Below are 22,993 nucleotides of genomic sequence, written 5' to 3' on the forward strand. Positions count from 1 at the left end.
ATGCCAAATATCTTTCCTCTGCCACCGGTGTGTGGTAATGTGTGGATTCTATAAAGTAAAAGCAAAAAGCATGTCAAAATTGACATTACTGTATGACAGTCACATAAATGGGATTGATAAAACATCTGCATTACTGTAGACACAGTTTGTTCTGCTAACAGGGCAATGCAGTAAAGCTGAAATACACAGTGTTATACATTACAGTAACACTGTGAACTCCTCTTCCTCGGGCCCCTCTGCCATGGCCTCTTACTCTTCTTCCGTGCCTATGGCCTCTTTGATCCATGCTTGCAAATAGCAATACAGAGGCGGCATCTTTTGTAGAGGGATGTTAATTGATTGCTGATTGAAGAATTGTGCAAACAAGTTTCACACAGGTGCATTGGAGATTCATAATTATGCAAGTAATTTCTATCAGCTGTGAATAGATGTTTTCCTTTTGTTCAACACAGTGAATCCAATGGAGTTTGGGATCTTTCAATGAGATCTGTGGTGACTGTTTTGACAAAGGGTGTGAAAAATGCGTGAAACAAATGAAAAAGTGTTAAGGCATTTGAAAGAGAAGACTTCTCCTGTGCTAAGAATGTGATGATGAAGATCAAGTGAATCCCAGTTTCACTGAGCGTGTCTTAGCAAATGAGAAAAACTGTAGTGGAGCTCAGCCTTTTCTCCAGCTTTAATATTCATAATGATGGATTAGCCAAAACAAAAGCTTTTTGCCTCTAAGCTTTTGGGACAGTCACAGAACCGCAGGATCGCAGCCGATAAGTGCCCTATTTCTGGGCCATTAACACTGATGCATGGCAGGTTTCCGATTTAGCTTTTTGGGTTCCTGACACAGATTTTCAACATTTCTATCCTTTATTTTTTTCTTAATTCAGAACAGGGAGATCTGGAGATACGTGAAATAACAGTTCTGGGGCTCGCTGATCTGTGATTGACAAAGAAACGCTTGTTTCCTGTTGTGACACAAGCGCACGGATTTAGATTTTCTGAATAAATAACAAATAACAGACAGAACATTTTATGTTCCAAATGCACTGCGATGGCTTTGACAGTGTTTACTTTTAGAAAGAAATGGTGCTTTGAATAAATGAGGTTAAATGAGTGAGGCTAGTACTTTTGTAGACACACGCCTATATACATACACTACCATTCAAAAGTTAATTAAAGAATTATTTTTAAAGAAATTCATACTTTTATTCATCAAGAATGCATTAAGTTGGTCAAATATGACAATGAAGACATTACAAAGATTTCTTTTTTAAATAAATGCTGTTCTTTCAAACTTTCTATTAATCTTTGATTCCTAAAAAATAAAATGTATTACAGTTTTATAATATGTTTCTTAAAGCAAATCAGCATATTAAAATGATTTCTGAAGGATCATGTGACACTTAAGACTGGAGTAATCATGCTGAAAATTCCGTTTTGATCACAGAAATAAATTGCATTTTAACAGATATTCACATAGAAAACAGTTATTTTAAACTGGAATAATATTTCATAATATTACAGTTTTTAATGTATTTTTAATCAAATAAATGCAGCCTCAGTGCATTAATGAATGTTAAACAAAGACCATTTTTTTAAAAATGTAATAATTTATTAGTATTAGTCTTTAGTCACATGGTAGGTGGTTACTATGATGTTTTGGATGGTTGCTAGGTTGTTTTTAGGTTGTTCTGGCTGATTGTTAGGGTGTTTCGGGTAGTATGTTGTTTCTATGATGTTCTGAGGGGTTGCTAGGTGGTTCGTAGGGTGTTTTGGATGATTGGTGGTGGTTTCTGACTGGTTGCTACGGTGTTCTGGATTGTTGCTAGGGTGTTTTGAGTGGTTGCTGAGATGGTTTTGATTGTTGGTGGTTTCTAGGGTGTTCTGAGTGGTTGCTAAGTGTTGCTAGGTGGTTGCAAGGGTGTTCTGGCTGGTTGTAAGGGTGTTTCGGATGGTAGATGGTTTCTGTGGTGTTCTGAGTGGTTGCTAAGAGTTTTATAAAGTGTTTTTGGTTGTTGGTGCTTTCTAGGTTATTCTAAGTGTTTGGCAAGTTGTTCTGGGAGGTTGCTAGGTGGTTTTTAAGGTGCTGTGAGTGGTTGCTTGGGTGTTTTGGGTGTTAGGTGGTTTCTAGGGCGTTCTTGCTGGTTGCTAAGTTGTTCTGGATGGTTGCTAGGGTGTTCTGAATGGTAGGTGGTTTCTAGGGTGTTCTGAGAGGTTGCTAGCAAGGTGGTTTCTGACTGGAGTAATGATGATAAAAATTCAGCTTTGATCTCAGAATTGCATTTTAACATGCACATAGATAACAGCTATTTTATATATTTACAATACTATTGTTTTTAATGTATTTTTAATCAAATAAATGCAGAATTAGTGAGCAAACAAGACTTTCAAAATATATTAAAATATATTTATAATCAATATTATTTTATAGTAACATTTCACAAAAACGTCATGTTTAAATATATATATATATATGTAAATATATATGTAAATATTGTTAATCTTTGAGTCTGTGTGTGTTGTGGCATTCAGTGTTGTCATGATGTAATTTTCCTGTGGCTCCACAGTCATTAGTCACATGACATTACGTCTCAGATGATTTGTGGTTAATTTGGTCCAAGCAATGCCAGAACAGCCTTAGATGAGGTCAAAGGTCAGGACCATATATCTTGACACTTGTTCATTTGCTTCATATAATTTTGTGGTTTCTGTTTGAATAACGAGGCATTTAGCCTCATGTGAACCACCGACCGATGCTAATTACATCTAGTGTACACCGTGTGACCTTTGACCTCATCCCGCAGGAACTCTGATGGAAGTAACTGAACGATAACATGCAGTCCATGTCTACCACAATGGCAGCAGTAATCTGCATTTCATATACACTTCCTAACCATATCCAGTCTTCAAGTTCTAGCACCATTGCATGCTGGGAAAGAAACAGAAAGCCGTGGAGAATTTGTTTTTAAGCAGAGTTATTCGCTCATGAAATTAATTTATGTAACGGCTCTTCAGGGGGATGTGAGATTTTACTGTCCTGGTGTCTGGTTTTTGTTGCTTGTGTGACGCTGACTGTGGCCAAAACAAGCAGTTGGACTTGGATAAGCTTCAAATTGAGCGCTAAAGTGCTAAAGTGCTAGATAGGCAGCTCAGTAGGGCTGGAACAGTCGCTCTCCGTCTATCACATAAGTAAGGGAGTAAGAAACGTGTGTGAGCTTGTCTTTAAACACATACACGAAAACACATGAATGCCCTCATGATTCCTGTGATTGTGTCAGCCATCAATGATTTAAACGCAGGGGCTGATGATAATTATGGACATGCTGCTCAGGTCATGTGACTCCCTCCCCATAATGAGGGTGCATGCTATCTATTTTTTTATTTTTTTATTTTGAAAACATGTGACTGTTGTTTGTTAATGCTTTGGTATTGGTAAGTGGTCATTTGGTGTTCTTCATTGTGTTTTTTTTAGGGTGTTTTGGATGGTTGTTAGGTGGTTTGGTTTGTAGGGTGTTCTGAGTGGTTGTTAGATGGTTTCTAGGGTGCATGATTTCTAGACTGTTTTGGGTGGTTGCTATGTGGTTTTTACAGTGTTCTGGTTGGCCGTTAGGGTGTTTGGATGATAAAAAATTTGTATGGTGTTCTGATTGATTGCTACTTGGTTTCTGGTTGGATGTTAGTGTGTTTTAGATGGTAAGTGTTTTCTAGGGTTTTCTGAATGGTTGCTAGGTGGTTCTAGGGTGTTCTGAGTAGTTGCTAGCATGTTTTGCATGGTAGGAGATTTCTAGGGTGATCTGGATGGCTACTAGGATGTTCAGGATGGTTGTGGTTTGTAGGGTGGTCTGTTTGGCTGTTAGGGTGTTTTAGATTGTAAGTGTTTTTTAGGGTGTTCTGATTGATTGCTACTTGATTTCCAGGATCTTGTATGTGGTTGCTAGGGTGTGCTGGATAGTGGATTGTAGGGTGGTGTAGATGAATACTAGGTGGTTTCTAGGATGTTGTACATGGTTTTTAGGGTGTTCTGACTGGTTACTCTGGTGTTCTGGGTGGTAGGTGGATTGTAGGGTGTTGTAGATGGTTGCTAGGTGGTTTTTTGGGTGTTCTGAGTGGTTGCTAGGATGTTTTACGTGGTGGGTGATTTCTAGGCTGGTCTGGATGGTTGCTATGTGGTTTGTAGAGTGATCTGTTTGGCTATTAGGGTGTTTTGGATGGTGTTTTCTAGGGTGTTCTAACTGATTGCTGCTTGGTTTCTAGGATGTTGTACATGGTTGCCAGGGTGTTCTGGATGGTAGGTAGATTGTAGGGCGGTGTAGATGGTTGCTAGGTGGTTTCAATGATGTTGTACATGGTTTTGAGGGTGTTCTTGCTGGTTAGGGTGTTTTGGATGGTTGTTAGAATGTTCTAGATTGTTGCTAAGTGGTTTTTAGGTTGTTCTGAGTAGTTGCTAGAATGTTTTACGTGGTGGATGATTTCTAGTGAGGTCTGGATGGTTACTAGGATGTTTTGGATGTGAAGTGTTTTGTAGGGTGTTCTGGTTGTCTGCTAGGGTGTTTTGGATGGTAAGTATTTTGTAGGGTGTTCTGATTGATTGCTACTTGATTTCTAGGATGTTGTACATGGTTGTTAGGGTTTTTTGGATGGTAGGTGGTAGGGGTGTCATAGTCTGCACCGGTGTGACATTGCGCCCCGACATGGATTTTCTAATACCGTCAATACCGTAATAAATCACGTGCCTTGAACGGCTGCATTTACATCAATAATAGCTAATTCTAAATAATAAGGCATTCAATTTTCTTCAAACGTTCAGTTGTGGTCTGAATACCTGTCCATATCTTGTTGTAAATTAAAAAGTAAAACATATTCGTATTAGCTTTGCAGGTGGTAGGTAAAAGGGGAGTGGCCATTAAACGACTGGTGAAACATCGTGAAGAAAGGTCGGGCCTGTAGCCTATACCCAAGACCGGATTAACCATACGGGCAACTGGGCAATTGCCCAGGGGCCCACGACATCTAAAGGGCCCAGGACAGCAAGGGCACGAGCAAAATAAATTGCCTCATGTTATTTATCTTATTTACACGGAGGCATGTCATTTCTGTCTCTACATAGTCGCGCGTTTACAATGTTTCCTCCGCGAAAACACGGACGGGATCGCGCACTCCATTCATAAAAACGGAATTTACTATAGCGCGGAATGCCACGGAATTCGTCGATTTTGGGATTAATAAATCAAAAGTTGGTCTGTCACTTAATTCAAATCGCGATATGGACTAGTGTCTGTGAAAACTGAAATGCAAAAAGACCGTTTTAATATGAATGGTGGAGACGCGTTTTTTACTGCGCGCGTACTGAAGCACGCTTGACGCTCACGTTAATTTTTTGCATTTGCACCTCACATGATGAACTCAATCTCCAAAACTGCTGTGAGTGTCACTTTTACCGTTTCATTTAAGAAAACTAGCATCATATCATACTGTACACAGAAACTTCACAGCAACCTGTCAAAATAAAAGAACGGTTCAACATGTAGCAACAATATTAGTCTTGTATTCCTTTTGTACAGTATAATGTAGGTGTTTATATATTCCTATTTAAATAATTTACATAAAACAATATATATGATAATAAAATAAATATTACAACAAGATTAACCACTTAATTGTAGAAAAAATACTACAATTATTATTTTCAACGTTTTAAACTGAATATAATTTTTCTTCCATGTATTGATTTTAACAGTTTGTTTGCCAAAAATTAAAAGGGTTTATTTTTCATTTGATTAAAAATAAATAAATGTTTATGCTTTCATTTGATTATCAGAAAAATTAAAACACATAAGAATTTCTAAAAAAAAAAAAATAAAATAAAAAAGCAAAAGATTGTTCAAAATGTTAAAATAGAGAGTTTTGAATTTTTTTTTTCACTGAAATAAATGTTTTCGTTTTTACACAAAGTAGGCTAAAGTACCGGAAAAAAGTAACGTTGGCTACTGGCAAATGGTTTTAAAGTGGTTGCTTATCTATTCATTTTTTTGTGAAAATGGAGGATACTTCCCTCCCTCTCAATGTAGTGGGTCAATTTTACCAGATTATACTGTACAGATGCTGATGTGTTTTGTTTTCATAGCATCATATGTGAGTGAATGTCTTTGATAGGGGACATAGTAGTGCATTTGTAGTTCTATGAGCATTTAAATATTTGTAAATCAAAATATGATGACAGTTAGGATTTGAAGTATTGAGTATATTTACTGTATATTACAGTAATATATTCTATATATGACCATATTATGGTGATCCTGGGGTCGTGATGATGGGCCCTTGAATATTGTTGCCCAGGGTACAACAAAGTGTTAATCTGGCCCTGCCTATACCAGGGGCGGGGTGGCAATCGGGACGACCGGGACTTTTCCCGGCGGCTGACCGAAGGATTTATGTTGCGGATCACAAATTGAGCGGGCGCGAGGCGAACCAATATTGTATATAATTTTTGCACTTTCAATATGCAGGGTATAGAAATCGCTTTTAACTGAGTGCTCGCGCTGTTTTTACTTTTACTTTCGATTTTGCGATAACGCACACTCTGTGTAAAGGGAGCAGCACATCTTATAATAGATATTTGTCAGTGAGTACAAGATTGCAGCAAATTCTCCAGTCTATTTTTGTCATCTCTCTTTACTTTCGACCCATGATCATTCAAATAAAGGTCATTGTACACTGAGTCCGATTTTCGTATGCGTTTTTTTTTTTAGTTTTCTCATATTCGACATCCTTATCAAAATGCTTATTATGGATGCGAAAATGCAGAAAATCAAACACGATCCAAATTTTTTTACGACGGACGAAAGTTTCAGAGGCAGTGTGTTAACTCGATTAACATAACCTGTATTTTTTTTTTTTTTTTGACGTGCAAAAAATATCGGACGAAAATTTCGTACTCATGTGTGCAATGACATAAACTCCAGCAGCTCGTGTTGGATGCAGGGTTGCCAAGTCCGCGTTTTTCCCCACAGAATTGGTCTACTTTTAAACTGTTGCTATGGGTTGATTTCCCTCAGTTATTTAAAGGTTTTAAATTATGCAGAAATTAAATTTCAATAAAAAATGTTTTTTTTTTTTTGTTGTTGTAACTGTTTTTTGCAAAATAAATATGTTGAGAATGCATAATACTCTCCCATGTCTCTTTTTGATAAGGATATACCTACCATTTACTTATAATATTATAAAAATATTAACTTTATTCACATACTAAAGGGACAGGACAGGCTACTCCTCCCAAAATGTACCAAAAAAAGCAATACCGTGATATTATATTTTAGGTCATATCGCCCACCCCTAGTAGGTGGATTGTAGGGTGGTGTAGAAGATTGCTAGGTGGTTTCTAGGATGTTGTACGTGTTTTTTAGAGTGTTCTGGCTGGTTGTTAAGGTGTTTCGGATGGTATGTGGTTTCTAGGGTGTTCTGAGTGGTTGCTAGGTGTTTTTTATGGTGTTCTGGCTGACTGTTAGGGTCTTTTTGATGGTAATTGGTTGCTAGAGTGTTTTCTTGATGGTTGCTAGGTGGTTTTTGGGTGTTCTGAGTGGTTGCTAGGATGTTTTACATGGTAGGTGATCTCTATGGTGGTCTGGATGGTTGCTATGTGGTTAGTAGGGTGTTCTGGTTGGCATTTTGGATGGTAAGTGTTTTCTATGGTGTTCTGATTGATTGCTACCTGGTTTTTAGGATGTTGTACATGGTTGCTAGGGTGTTCTGAATGTTGGGTGGGTTGTAATGTGGTGTAGATGTTTGCTATAAAGTTCTACATGGTTTTTAGGGTGCTTTGGCTGGTTGTTAGACTGTTCTGGATGGTTGCTAGGTGGTTTTTAGGGTGTTCTGAGTGGTTGCTAGGATTTTTTGCATGGTAGGTGATTTCTATGGTGTTTTTTTGGGGTGTTATGACTGTTAGGGTGTTCTGATTGGTTGCTACTTGGCTTCTTGGGTGTTGTACATGGTTTCTGGGATGTTTTAAATGGTAGGTGGATTCTATAGTGGTCTGGATGGTTGCTAGGTGGTTTTCAGGATGTTGTGAGTGGTTGCTATGCTGGTCTATAGATGTGTTTAAACCACTGACTCTAACTGTGAGCAGCAGCACTAGTGATTTTCTCCACTACTGCGGAATAAAGAAGGCAGACAGTCGCTCTGATATCCTTTATTTTGACACACACACATGCACTGCAGGTGGACCATCACTGTAACACATGTGCCGTCAGCATCTCTGGATAAAAGCTATAATCTGCAGCTAGATCTCAAAGCATGGCAGGTGTGTGTGTGTGTGTGTGTGTGTGTGTGTGTGTGTGTGTGTGTGTAGGTCATTCTTAGTTAAATGTCATGATCGGGAGACTTTGGTTCATTCTAATCTAGAAGCAGGATTTCTTTGGGAAAATCCCTCGGATCTGAGTCATCTCAGCCTGTTTCTGTCGGAGAAGGAGAAAAATCGAACACGGTGTCTCATCAGTGTTGTCATCTTGTGTCACTTTCACTAATAAAGCTGATCTAAGACAGCAACACAGGAGTGTGTGTGTGTGTGTGTGTGTGTGTGTGTGTGTGTGTGTGTGTGTGTGTGTGTGTGTGTGTGTGTGTGTGTGTGTGTGTGTGTGTGTGTGTGTGTGTGTGTGTGTGTGTGTACCTGGTATTCATCATGTTGTGGGGACCAAATGTCCCCACAAGGATAGGAATACCAGTAGATTTTGACCTTGTGGGGACATTTCTCAGGTCCCCATGAGGAAACAGGCTTATAAATCATGCACAATGAGTTTTTTTTGATGAAGTAAAAGTGTGCACAATCTCCTGTGAGGGCTAGGTTTAGGTGTAGGGTAGGTGTAGGGCGATAGAAAGTACGGTTTGTACAGTATAAAAACCATTACGCCTATGGAATGTCCCCATAAAACATGTAAACCCAACATGTGTGTGTGTGTGTGTGTGTGTGTGTGTGTGTGTGTGTGTGTGTCTGTGTCAGTGGTGCCAGAACAAGTTCTGGAGTGCAGGAAGTGACGTCACGACACTGTCTCAGCTCATGAACTGTAACATTACTGAACCGTCTATCCATTCACGTAAGCCATTAATATTCATTTGGCAAACCTTCACTTGAGATTTGTAATTCAAGTCTTGTGCACATTTTTAAGTTGAAAGGCCGTCAGGACACATCACACTGACCTGGCATTAAGAATGAATATCAGACCAGCTTTACTTTGATCTAATATTTTGCATGCCATTTCTCTGAGCACACATATCCTAACTTGTGTCTTAAATCTCCAAGGTGTTTTTATCTAAAGAGCAGACCTGTATTGTAAACAATTAATAATAATAATTATTAGGGGCCAAGCACCAAAGGTAAATAAGCATATTAGAATGGTTTCTGAAGGATCATGTGACACTGAAGACTAGAGTAATGATGCTGAAAACGCAGCTTTGTATCACAGGAATAAATTACATTTAAAAAAATATTCACATAGAAAACATTTATTTTAAATTGAAATAATATTTCACAATATCACATTTTTTCCATATTTTTGATCAAATAAATGCAGCCTTGATGAGCAAAAAAAAAAGGTTTTAAAAACCATTAAATATCTTACTAATCCAAATCTTTTGAATGCCAGTTTATAAACACTTTGTTGTTGAAAATAATTATTAAAACATTATATCTACTGCCATGGTACCATGCTGTTGTTGTTTATTGTTTTTGATGGTATTTTTTGAAGTTTCTTAAAATAACATGTATATATTTTAATATATAAGTTGCGATTGCTCTATTAATCAACCAATATATATGTCCATTTCGAGTTTACGTTCATATCTTCCTGGATCTGAAGTGTTTGTAATGTTTAGATTGCAATATGTGCAATCAATGTTCCAGAACAGATCCACTTGGTGTTTAATGACGAAAACACAGTCGTACTATGGAGTTAAAGAGACAGTACACCCAGATATTTAAATTCTGTCATTTACTCACCTTCAGGTTTTCCAAACCTGTATGAGTTTCTATATTTTGTTGAACACAAAAGCAGATAGATAGATTTGAAGAATGTTGCAGGTAGCCATTGACATCCAAAGCATACTATGGAAGTCAATGGCTACCAGCAACTGAGTAAATGATGAACTGTTCCTTTAAGATAATCCTTATTCACACGCACTCTCTTCTCCATCATGGTAAACAATCGCGGTATTCCATCAGATTGTTCCAGCTGGATTTCCTGCTGGATGGTGATGTTGTTTTATTTTGATGAGTCAGAGATCAGCTGTTGAACGCATCACGTTAATGGAAACGCTGCCATGAGCTAAACGGAGGTCAGTGTGAGATCATTCTAGAACAAATCCGGTGTCAAACAGGATAATATTACTCTCTTATAGCTCAGCAGACAAATGCAAACATCAATAGTCATCATACAGTAGAAATACTGACTGGGAATGCAGTTTATGCATTGATTAGTGCTGTAAATCTTACAATTTCAGATTCAGATTCAGATTTAAGTGAATTTCCATGCTTTGTAATGTGGTTCTGCATAAGCTTTGAATTATTAGTAATAAATCTAAAAATTGAATATTGAATTTCTGTCTCGTCTTTGAAAAGAATCACAAGGTGTCTGTAGATTGATTTCTACAGACACCTTCCCCCGTCCCTAATATTGATGTTTGGCACTTAAGAAGCAGAGAGGATTGTGGGTAGTGGTTGTTTAGCAGCCAGTGAGCAGACAGAGGTTTGGCTTTTCTCTGGAGGGCAGCAGAGGGCGATGTTGCCAGCTCTGCACCCCGATAAATGGGGCGTAATTCTGCTGATCCGCCGTGACATATGAGGTCTGCCAGTCCTCTAAGCTCTGAGTGGCATTTAGTGCTTCGGCTGTGGATTACGGGACATGTTTAATCCAGAAAAAGGGGCAAGGAGAGTTGTTTTGAAGTTGTTTTTGTTTTTTCCTTGATGGAAAGTCAGCTCTGGATGGGTTTGGAGAGAGAATGTGATTGGAAGTGTGCGTTTTCTGGCCTGTACACACAGGTTCACAGAAGGCTTATGTTGAACAGTGATGATGTTGAAGCTCAGCATTGTTTCTGGCAGGATTTGACATGGATGTCAATGGTGTCGTGCAGCTTTAGTCTCTTTAGGAACAATGTGAGATGAGCTAAAATGAGATGAGAATCATTTATGTTGCTGATGTGCTCATTGTTCTGTTAAAATGTGATTTTTGTTCAGTTCCGTTTAAATACATGTAAATCCAGTTCAGATTCAGTTACGCCATAAACTACATAAAGTTTTATAATTTACAATGGCTTGGATTAAATGCAATTTTCCAAAGGAAAAACTACATTCTCACAACATTCCTGTATAAAGTGCTAACGAATTGTAAATTTTATAAATGCAATGTATTGCAATTATATACATGTTGTTATCTTAAATGCATTTATAATAATTTATTATAATTCACATTTAAAACCTAAAGAATATATTATAACAACTCTGCGAGTGTGATTGCTTATACATTTTATAAATGCAATTTATTATAATTACAAATTGTATTAATAAACAATACATTATCATAATAAATGCAATAATAATAATTTATTATTTATTATATTTACATTATTAATATTATTATTATTACTATTTGCAATATTAACTCAAATGTAAAAAAAAATACTCTTGCTTTGCCAGTATGAAATGCTTATAAATGCATTTTATAAATGCAATTTTGTATAATTATAAATGCAAAAATTAAGAAAAAATATCATATTAAATGCATGTGAAATAATTATTTATTTATATGTGTATGTATACATATATAGTACAATTTTTACATTATGAAATGCTTAAAAATGCATGTAATAAATGCAATTTACTATAACTATAAATGCAAATAATAACAAATAATTATCATTATAAATGCATTTATAATCATTTATTATTAATTATATTTTGCATTATTAACCTAAAGAGAAAAATATTCTTAAATGCTTATAAATGCATTTTATAACTGCAATTGAGTATAATTAAAATGCAAAAAAAGAAATTATAATTTAAAATGCATTTATAATAATTTATTTTATTATAATTTGCATTTCTAACCTAAAAAAAAATATAGTCTTAACTATTATTAACTTTTTTTATTAATGTAATGTATTATGATTATAAACGATAGTAACAAATGAATGATCATAAATGCATTTATAAAAATTTACTATAATTCACATTTATAACCTAAATAATATTTATAATAATTTTGCATACTGGGGAAGTCAATGGCTACCAGCAACTTAAATTATGCCACAATTTCCTTTTAGGGTGAACTGTCCCTTTAAGATAATCTTGATTCACACACTCCCCCTCCATCATGGTAAACAATTCCGGTATTCCATCAAAATGTTCACATGCATTTTATAAAGGCAAATTAGTATAAATATAAATGCAAACAATAACAAATAATTATCAGAATAAATGCATTTATAATACTTGATTATATATTATAAAAAATATCCTTACAGCTATGAAATGCTTATAAATGCATTTTATAATGAATTTAGTATAATTAAAATACAAATAATACGAAGAAATTGTCATATAAATGCATTCGTAATAATTAGTTATTTATTATAATTAGCATTTTTAACCTAAAAAACTATAGTCTTAATACTCTGCCAGTATGATTTTCATAATGCAATGTATCAAAATTCTAAATGCAAATGATAATAATAAATATAAAATATATTATGTTTATATTTTATATATATATATATATACGCAGTTCACATGCACTTTACCCTCAAATTCTCATTTCGCATCTAAAGAGTTCTTGTTTGTTTTGTTTTGAAGATTCTGATGTCAGTACTGGCTTTCATTACTGATTAATTTAAACCAAAGTAGTCGAAGTGAACATTGACATGATATTTATGTCTTCTCTCATTCAGAGATTTGTCTGCTGACTCGAGGCAGACGAACCGCCAGCGTCCGGGCCGACACGTACTGCCGTCTGTACTCGCTTTCTGTGGACAACTTCAACGAGGTCCTGGAGGAGTATCCCATGATGAGAAGAGCGTTTGAGACCGTTGCCCTGGACCGTCTGGACCGCATCGGTAAGTTCAGAACTGCATACTACGTACTCCAGAGTTGAGGAAAGTTACTTTTAAAAGTAATGCATTACAATATTGAGTCCCTAAAAAAAATAACTAAATACGTTACTTAGTTATTTTTTATGAAAAGTAATGTGTTTTTATTTTTTTGGGTCAGAAATGCTAATTATAATAAATAACAAATTCTAAATGCATTTTAAAAAATAATTAATTTTTATTATTTGCATTTTAATTATTTTAAATTGCAGGCATAAAATGCATTTATAAGCATTTAATAGTTGTAAGAATACATTTTGTCTTCAGGTTAATAATGTAAATTATAATGATAATTTATTAGAAATGCATTTATTATTTGCATTTATAATTATACTAAATTGCATTTATTAAATGCATTTATAAGCATTTATACTATTATATCATACTGGCAGAGTATTAAGATTATAGTTTTTTAGGTTATAAATGCAAATTATAATAAATAACAAATTATTATAAATGCATTTTAAATAATAATTTATTTTTATTATATGCATTTTAATTATTTTAAATTGCAGGCATAAAATGCATTTATAAGCATTTTATAGTTGTAAGAATACATTTTGTCCTCAGGTTAATAATGCAAATTATAATAATAATTTATTAGAAATGCATTTATTATTTGCATTTATAATTATACTAAATTGCATTTATTAAATGCATTTATAAGCATTTATACTAGTATATCATACTGGCAGAGTATTAAGATTATAGTTTTTTTAGGTTATAAATGCAAATTATAATAAACAACAAATTATTATAAATGCATTTTAAATAATAATTTATTTTTATTATTTGCATTTTAATTATTTTAAATTGCAGGTATAAAATGCATTTATAAGCATTTTATAGTTGTAAGAATACATTTTGTCTTCAGGTTAATAATGCAAATTATAATAATAATTTATTAGAAATGCATTTATTATTTGCATTTATAATTATACTAAATTGCATTTATTAAATGCATTTATAAGCATTTATACTATTGTATAATACTGGCAGAGTATTAAGATTATAGTTTTTTAGGTTATAAATGCAATTGTAAATAAACAACAAATTATTATAAATGCATTTTAAATTAGCATTTCTTATTATTTGTATTTTAATTGTACTAAATTGCAGTAACAAAATTTATTTATAAGCATTTAATAGTTGTAAGAATACATTTTGTCTTCAAGTTAATAATGCAAATTATAATAAACAATAATTTATTAGAAATGCAAATATTATTTGCATTTATAATTATACTAAAATGCATTTATAAAATGCATTTATAAGCATGCGTTACGTTACTTTTGCATTACTTTTTAAATCTGGGCAGGGCTTGCTTGTTTGTTTTTCAATATAAAAAGTTCTATTTTTGTCAAATATAAAAGCATTTTCACACCAAAAGCCTCAGGCTTAGAGAAAAGTACTGCGGAAGAAAAAATGTCAACTCTTCAGCGATTAAAAAAGGAAAACAAAACATTATCTTGACTAATTTTTGCTTATTAGTATGAATGAATTGGATCATCGAAGGACGGCAGCAAGGACATCGGTTAATAAAATGGGATTAAATACATAAAGGATTAAATCATTGCAGGTTTGCGTCGTATTTCAGTGTTTTTATTAATTTTGAGGAATACTGTATCTGTTTTTTAGTGAGTGAGATGAATTAATGCTTGTTCACATTTATTCTAGAACTAAAGGAACATCTTACTCACATTTTCTCTCAACATGGGGACAGGAGAGCTTTTAATCAATAAATGAGGGGAAAAGTAACTCAGATATTTTCTTGTCAGTTAAAAAGTAATGCGTTACTTTACTAGTTACTTGGAAAAAGTCATATTATTACATAACTTGCGTTACTGCTCCATATTGAGATATCTAAACATAGCATCATTTTGATGTACTTTAGTCTCATTATAATGCTTTTCTCCTACTCTACAGCAATTGAAACTGAAGCTAAACTAAACTCTCAACAGAGTGTAAATTCTCGGTCAGCATCTCAGGTTTCCTGCCTTTATTGAGTCAGTCAGTCTGGGCTGGCGAAGGTTTCGCTGCTGTTTATGCCACACACTGTGTTTATTTTCCTCAGTACGCTCTTGTCCGTCACTGTAAGCGTCAGACTCAATCTTTTGAGAGCAGAGCTGTTCGCACAATGTGCAACTGCAAGTGGACTTACTATAGAGAAACTCACGTAAACCACTTTCCAAAACAAGCTCTAGAGGATGTGATCGTATGTTTTCTCGTCCTGTAGTTTTCTGCAGTTTAAGCTCATAACGTACTGACATCGTAATTAATTAGAGATGAAATAGATCTGCATCTCTATTGAAATGAATTGAGGTTCACACGGGTCGATTGTATCCCTGCGGTGCAGCACTGCTTAATTGCTCATCTTCCTATCAGAAAACGGCCTAAAATCCAATCCAATTAGCAGTTTAGCAGATTAATGTGGAGAAAATAAGAATTATTGAATTAATACAGAATCAGACCATCTGCTTTAAGCCATTCTAAGAAGGACAAAATATAAGAACTCAGTCTAAAAAATAATAACTTGTTTTGTGCATTGTCATATTTTTTTTTTTAAATATACACTACCGTTCAAAAGTTTGGGGTCAGTAAGGCTTGTAATATTCTTTAAAGAAGTCTCTTTTGCTCATCAAGGCTGCATTTATTTGATTAAAAATACAGAAAAAAACAGTAATATTGCAAAATGTTTTCACAGTATAAAATAATGTTTTTTTATTTTAATATACTTTAAAATAGAATTTATTCCTGTGATGCAAAGCTGAATTTTTATCAGCTGTTACTGCAGTCTTAAGTGATCCTTCAGAGATCATTCTAATATGCTGATTTATTATTAGAATGATCAATGCTAGAAACAGTTGTGCTACTTTTTTTTTTTTTGGTTTCTTCGATTAATTAAAGTTAAAAATATCAGCCTTTCTTCGAAATGTAAATATTTTCTAACAATATAAGTTTTTGCTATCACTTTTTATCAATTTAACACATTCTTGGTGAATAAAAGTATTAAATTCTTTAAAAAAAAAAGAAAGAATAAAAATTTACTGACCCCAAAACTTTTGAACGGTAGTGTATATTAAATGTATATGGGTCAAAGACATGTCCACGTCAAAACAGTAAGGCCCGGTTTCGCAGACAAGGCTTAAGCCTAATCCTAGACTAAAATGTAAGTCTGAGTTGTTTCAACTGAAATAAAATTGCACTGATTGATTTTAAAATATATCAGTGCCTTTGTTTTGTCTCAAGATGCACACCAGTAATGTTTTTTTCTAAGCATGTTTATAAAAATTACTTAAATGTCCTAATTGAACTATGGTCTAATCCTGGCTTAGTCTAAGCCCTGTCTGGGAAACCGGGCCTAAGTGTCTACTTTTAAGGTTTCAAATACATTTTTGGCGAATAAAATGTCAAAATTTGGTTGAAATAATGTTAGATTGTTATTCAGTGTAACACAATATTTATGTAAAAATTCAAACAACATGCTTATTCTGACTTGTACATATTGCAATATATATTAAAATAAAAATAAGGGAGTATATTACATTTTATTATGTTTTAAATGAGTAAAAAATGCATACTGACAAATGGGCAAAACCTAGGATAGTGGTCTTCTGTAAATTAGGGAAAAAATTAATGATATTTATTTTTTGCTCAGAAAAACAAAAACAAAAATGCAGTTGCATTAAATAGAAAACTTTCACAATTTTTTTTTACAAAATAACAATTTAAAGCTGTATTACACTTGTTGTTTTATGCTTAATCCCTTTTTCGTCTTTGACCCATATACACAATGGTCTTTTGCCTTAAACTCCTAATTTGCTAATTAAATTGTTAGGTTACAGATATGTGACCCTAGACCACAAAACCAGTCATAAGGATCAATTCTTTGAAATTGAGATATATATTGATATAGATCATCTGAAAAATGAATAAATAAGGTTAGGATAGCCACAATATTTGGCTGAGATACAGCTATTTGAAAATCTGAATATTGAGAAAATCACCTTTAAACATGCTTCAACTTAAAGTTTGTCTTGACAATTTTTTTAATCTAGTTTAATATCGTAATTATTTTTGGCATAAAAGACAAATCGATAATTTTGACCCATACAATGTATTTTTGTCTATTGCTACATATATTCCTGGGCTACCTACAGTAAGGGTCACATATGTCCCCCTTTAGGACCCAGATACGTTTTTGTGTAATTTACTCAATGGTTTAGTTAGGTTTAGCACAGCTATAGAGTGAATTACATCAAGTGCACTCTTTAAAGGAACATTTTAAAATATTTTTTCTATTATTGTATTGTCTGAAGATCAAAAGTGTCTTGTGTCGCTCTGGGCTCCGCAGGGGCCCAGTGTGATTACAGTAGTAAGTGATAGTGTGACATTACCAAACATAGCAAAGTGCCCTCTGCTCATCCAGGCTCTTGGTCTCTTGTTTATATCAGTCCTGTTTAAGCCAGAGGTCGTGTTTGCACTTTGTTTTTGTACTCTTTCTTATCTGGGGCTCAGCGGTGAGGAGCAGTCAAACGCAGGCTGGTCAGCCCGCAGGAACGATCTGCCCCCCTGCTACGCTCAGCTATTTCCATTCGGCCCTTGTCCTCACCGCGAGCGGCCCCGCCGTCTCTGATTACGCTCGGAGCCGTCCTGAGGCGAGCCCAGGCTCCCGGACTGCAGATCTGTTTAACAGGGACGATGTGGAGTGTGAGATGAATCAAAGCGCTGTTGAAACAGTAGACAGATCGAACAGAGTGCTGCGTTTGATATTTAATATTCAAGGCGTCGCCTGAGGGCGAATAATACCATTTTTGGTGGGTATTATTAAAAAAGCCATGATCTGTTTGAAGGGAGAGTGCAATGCAGCTAAAATACTAACAAGTCACTTGGTACTGACAGACCTTATATAAAACTATGTGTGTGTGTATGTGTGTGTATTGTACACCTGAGGTGTATAAATAAATGTAATAATATAGTTATATATTGTGCTCTTAATAAACATCAAGAAATTTTAATTGAAACATGCATTCTAAATTTTAATATAAATGTAAATAAAAATATAAATAAAATAATAATAATTTTGTTGTTATGAGAAATTCTGGGACAATGTTTTATAGTTATTGTACCATGGTATATATACTATATTTTTATACCATAGAATTATAGAATACAGAATATAGTTACAACAAAACCATGGTATTGCCATGCTATCTTGTCCAAAAAATGGTAATACCATGGTACTTTGATATATACCTTGGTACTGAATGATTACCATGTTTATATAGAGTTATAGAACAGAATATAATTACAACAAAACCATGGTATATTGCTATACTATAATGTACAAAAAATGGTAATACCATGGTATTTTGATATATACCTTGGTACTGAATGATTACCATGTTTATATAGAGTTATAGAACAGAATATAATTACAACAAAACCATGGTATATTGCTATACTATAATGTACAAAAAATGGTAATACCATGGTATTTTGATATATACCTTGGTGCTGAATGATTACTATGTTTATATAGAGTTATAGAACAGAATATAATTACAACAAAACCATGGTATATTGCTATACTATAATGTACAAAAAATGGTAATACCATGGTATTTTGATATATACCTTGGTGCTGAATGATTACTATGTTTATATAGAGTTATACAACAGAATATAATTACAACAAAACCATGGTATATTGCTATACTATAATGTACAAAAAATGGTAATACCATGGTATTTTGATATATACCTTGGTACTGAATGATTACTATGTTTATATAGAGTTATAGAACAGAATATAATTACAACAAAACCATGGTATATTGCTATACTATAATGTACAAAAAATGGTAATACCATGGTATTTTGATATATACCTTGGTACTGAATGATTACTATGTTTATATAGAGTTATAGAACAGAATATAATTACAACAAAACCATATATATTATTTTTATATAATTATATTTATAAACGAAATGTTTTCTCCTGACTACAAATTGGATTTTTTTGTCTTTGATCTCTTAGGAAAGAAGAACTCCATTCTCCAGCACAAAGTCCAACATGACTTGAATTCAGGGGTTTTGAACTACCAGGAAAATGAGATCATCCAGCAGATCGTGCAGCACGATCGAGACATGGCTCACTGCGCCAACCTGATGCAGAGTCCGTCGCCGCCTCCTCCTCCGTCCCCTACTCCCGTCATCTGGGCTCCCCTGATCCAAGCACCTCTACAAGCCGCTGCCGCGACCACATCGGTCGCTATTGCACTAACCCACCACCCCCATCTACCCGCAACTCTCTTCCGACCTCCGGTTTCTGTTCTGGGGTCAAGAAATGAGCCATCCGCCCGGCTGAAGAGATATCAGACGGTCGCACCAAAATCAAGCGGAGACTCTCCATCCGGTTCCCCATCAAAGATACGTCCAGGAGTTGATACGCCTCTTCTCGCATCCCTACGGATGCAGCACTCATCAAGCACCACCAGTTCCAGCCAGCAAGCTGGAATTTCATTGTTCCCATTCGAAGGCTTCTCTTCGTCGTCAGCTTCGCCAACTTCTAGCACCGCACAGCTTCATCCGCAGCCAAGACAAAAGCAAGCCGTCGCCCCCAGCACTCCTTCACAATCAGGTCGTCTCCAACCATCTACAACCTCTTCAAATACTAGCCCTCTTTCAACAGGCTTGTTCAGTCATGCCCCTAGTCAGTTGCTCCATGGCCAACCCCCACCAAAACCCTCTCAAACAGGCTCCCTGCAGCAGTTTGCCACCGGAGGGGGCAAGACTTCAACTGGGTTGAACCTCTTCCACACTCCTCCACCCGGATCCCCAGCTTCCACTCGTTCCCAAGCCCCTGAGACTTCCACATCATCCCATATTCCACCTGCATTATCCACATACCTTCCTTTGGAAAGGTCAGCGCTGGCCTCGCTCGCTCAATACGGCTCAGCGAACGCCTCGCCATGCTACACCCCTCTGGCACCGAGTCCGACCATCCAGAGCCCCGTCACGGCGAGAACTTTCCACTACAGTGACCCTTCCAGCGCCGCCGGCTCCCACAGCTCTCTTCTCCTTCCACAGTCCTCTTGTCCCGGCCAACTCCCGGGTCACCACTCTTCCGGCACGGACTCTCCGTTGGGCCGCTTTTATGAGGATTTGAACATACTGTCCAGCTCGCATCCCATAGAGGCAGCGGGTCAGTCTTCCCCTCGGGAGCCCGGTTACTGCCTCTCTCCGTATTCATCCCCGACGTTAACCCCCAAACCTTGTAGCTCGGTATCGGGGCACATGGCCAGCCCCGTACAGACTTCTCCGGGCTCTCGAGGCCAGGCTCATTCTATAGGGACGTCACCTGCACTTTCTCTCCCGCGCGCCTCTGACAGACGCCCGTCGGAACTGGAACCGCTCCGTTCGAAACTCCCTTCCAATTTGTGAGGCTAAATCACACCCTCCTAACTCAGTAATAGCGATCTTCCTCTGTGTGGCGTTTGACCTCTTCTTTCGTTACCTCTGTATCGGCACTGTGTTTTAATCATATTAAATATCTAAATATTACTGTGATTTTACGACGATAAGACTACCGAGTTAACTTAGAGCTTTAGATTTCTTTCATTTTGCTTTGTTACTCTCCTTTTTCACTCATGACTATATATATATATATGGAATTATATATTTAAATATACGTTAATCAGTCTATAGGAGGGTGTGAAATGCTACATATATTGAGACCTAGAGGACAATTGCTAATTTTATACCTATGCCAAATTCATCCTCAAGAGTTTGGTCATTAATATTGACTTGGACAGGAAGAATCCTATGCACTGCATACGAAAACTGATTTTTGTCTGATCCAAAACCTTTTTAGTCGCCCTATGAGGATCACATATTGTTGATCTTGAATCTAAGGGGTTGTGTTTAAGGGGTCGTATCTGTTTATTCATCCTACAAATGTTTTGGGAGCTCCCGAGGTGGAACATAGAAAAACCAAAAAAATGTTGAATCCACGTTAGCATTTTTTCGTTTTCGTTCAGATGTAGTTATATCAGCGGGCATTGGGCGTCAAAGGAGAGGGTTTGAAAAACGTCCCAACTAAATTACAATTCACTTGTGTCTTCCAGGATCATACGACAGTGTAGCCCTGCAGACTGTATGTGTGTGTGTGTGTGTGTGTGTGTGTGTGTGAGTGAAAGAGCTTGATGCAAGTGGCAATCAAGTTAGACTTACCAAGAATAGTTTTGCCTTTTCACAGCAACCGAGGAGAACTTCCATGCAGTGTTCCTTGTTTGTTCATGAAATAAGTCAACAACATCATAACGTTAGTCGAAAAGCTGCTTGAAGCTGATTTTGTTCGTTTTTTTCTGTATCTTTAGCTGCTAATCGATTAGGTGGAATCGAGTGAAGGCTTCTGAATGTAGCGTGTAAGTCCAAACGATGACGATCAAATCCCTGGTCTGGGATAGTGATTGAAGATCCCAGCAGACGTCCGTCACACACACCTGAGTCCCTCACAGGTCACGACTCTCAGCCACAGCGTTCTGATTTAATAGGACAGGCAGGCACATTTCGGGTGACCTTTAACCCTTGTCAGTTTGAGAACAGGACAACACGATGACCAGCGTGAGGCAGACGGACCGGTTTTGAAATGATGCACAGAACATGATTCAGGCAAAAAAAGATGTATATATACACTACCGTTCAAATGTTTGGGATTAGGGAGATAGTTGTTGTCTTTAATAAGACTAAGGCTTATCTTAGTATTTTTTGTCTTGCTTCTAGTCAGACTATCTATAAATTCTTAAATTAAGATGCATTTACATTACAAGCAAAATGACATAAGATATTTAGTCTTGTTTCCAGGGAGGAAAAAAATACTAAAGTAAGTGCATTTTGCTTAAAACAAGTAAAATGATCGTCCAATGGGGTTTTACTTAACCCACTGGCAGATAAATTGACTTGTTTTAAGCAAAATGCACTTTTTTCCTCTGCAAACAAGATTAAATATCTTATGTCATTTTGCTTATCTAGTAAATCTTAATTTAAGAATTTATAGATATTTTGACTAGAAACAAGACAAAAATACTAAGTAAGATGAGCCTTTTTTGCAGTGTAAAAACTGTAATATTGTGAACTATTTAGTACAATATTATTACACTTTTTACAACATTTTTCTATTTTCACGCATTTTAAGATATAATTTATTTCCTCTGGTGGCAAAGCTGAATTTTAATCATGCATTATTCCAGTCTTCAGTCAAAAATCATTATGTTCTGCTATATAATAAATGTTGTAAAGAAATATTACAATTAACATTTTTTTTTTGTAATGTAGATACTTTATCTTTGAAGAATAGAAAGTTTAAAAAAACAGCAGTATTCATTAAAAAAATGATAAGGTGAAAGTCTTTAACATTTAACATATACAAACTTTTGAACGGTAGTATATTTAGCAAAATATACAATATATTTTTAATGGAAAGTTGTAAAGAAATGATTTTTCGATGTCAAGACAAAAAAAATAGATTTTTTCCCTTATATTCAGACGGTTAAAATTAAAATACATATACTAAAACATGATAAATGTGACCCTGGACCACAAATGGGTATGGGTCAAAATGAATGATTTTTCTTTTATGCTAAAAATCATTAGGATATTCAGTGAAAATTATGTTACATAAAGATATTTTGTAAATTTCTTGCCGTAAACATATCAACACTGCAAAAAATGCTTTTCTTACTTAGATTTTTGGTCTTGTTTCCAGGTAAAAAATATCTAAAAATGTTTAAATCAAGAAGGATTTTCTAGACAAGTAAAAATAATTTTCTTGTTTTCAAAGTCAAAATTAAGTGTGTTTTTGCTT

General features: G+C 35.4%; 1 protein-coding gene across 1 annotated transcript in view; it reads left to right on the plus strand.

The window, feature by feature from the left end:
* hcn4 (hyperpolarization activated cyclic nucleotide-gated potassium channel 4) overlaps positions 1-20,992 on the plus strand; it is a 150,285-nt gene extending 129,293 nt beyond the window's left edge. The window contains exons 7-8 of the mRNA XM_073850542.1: positions 12,925-13,089; positions 19,166-20,992. Coding sequence (XP_073706643.1) covers positions 12,925-13,089; positions 19,166-20,571 — 1,571 coding nt within the window. The 3' untranslated portion in view covers positions 20,572-20,992. The remainder of the gene's footprint in view (positions 1-12,924; positions 13,090-19,165) is intronic.
* The last annotated feature ends 2,001 nt before the right edge of the window (positions 20,993-22,993 follow it).

This window comes from Garra rufa, chromosome 11 (genome assembly GCF_049309525.1).
Source record: "Garra rufa chromosome 11, GarRuf1.0, whole genome shotgun sequence".
NCBI classification, from domain to species: domain Eukaryota; kingdom Metazoa; phylum Chordata; class Actinopteri; order Cypriniformes; family Cyprinidae; genus Garra; species Garra rufa.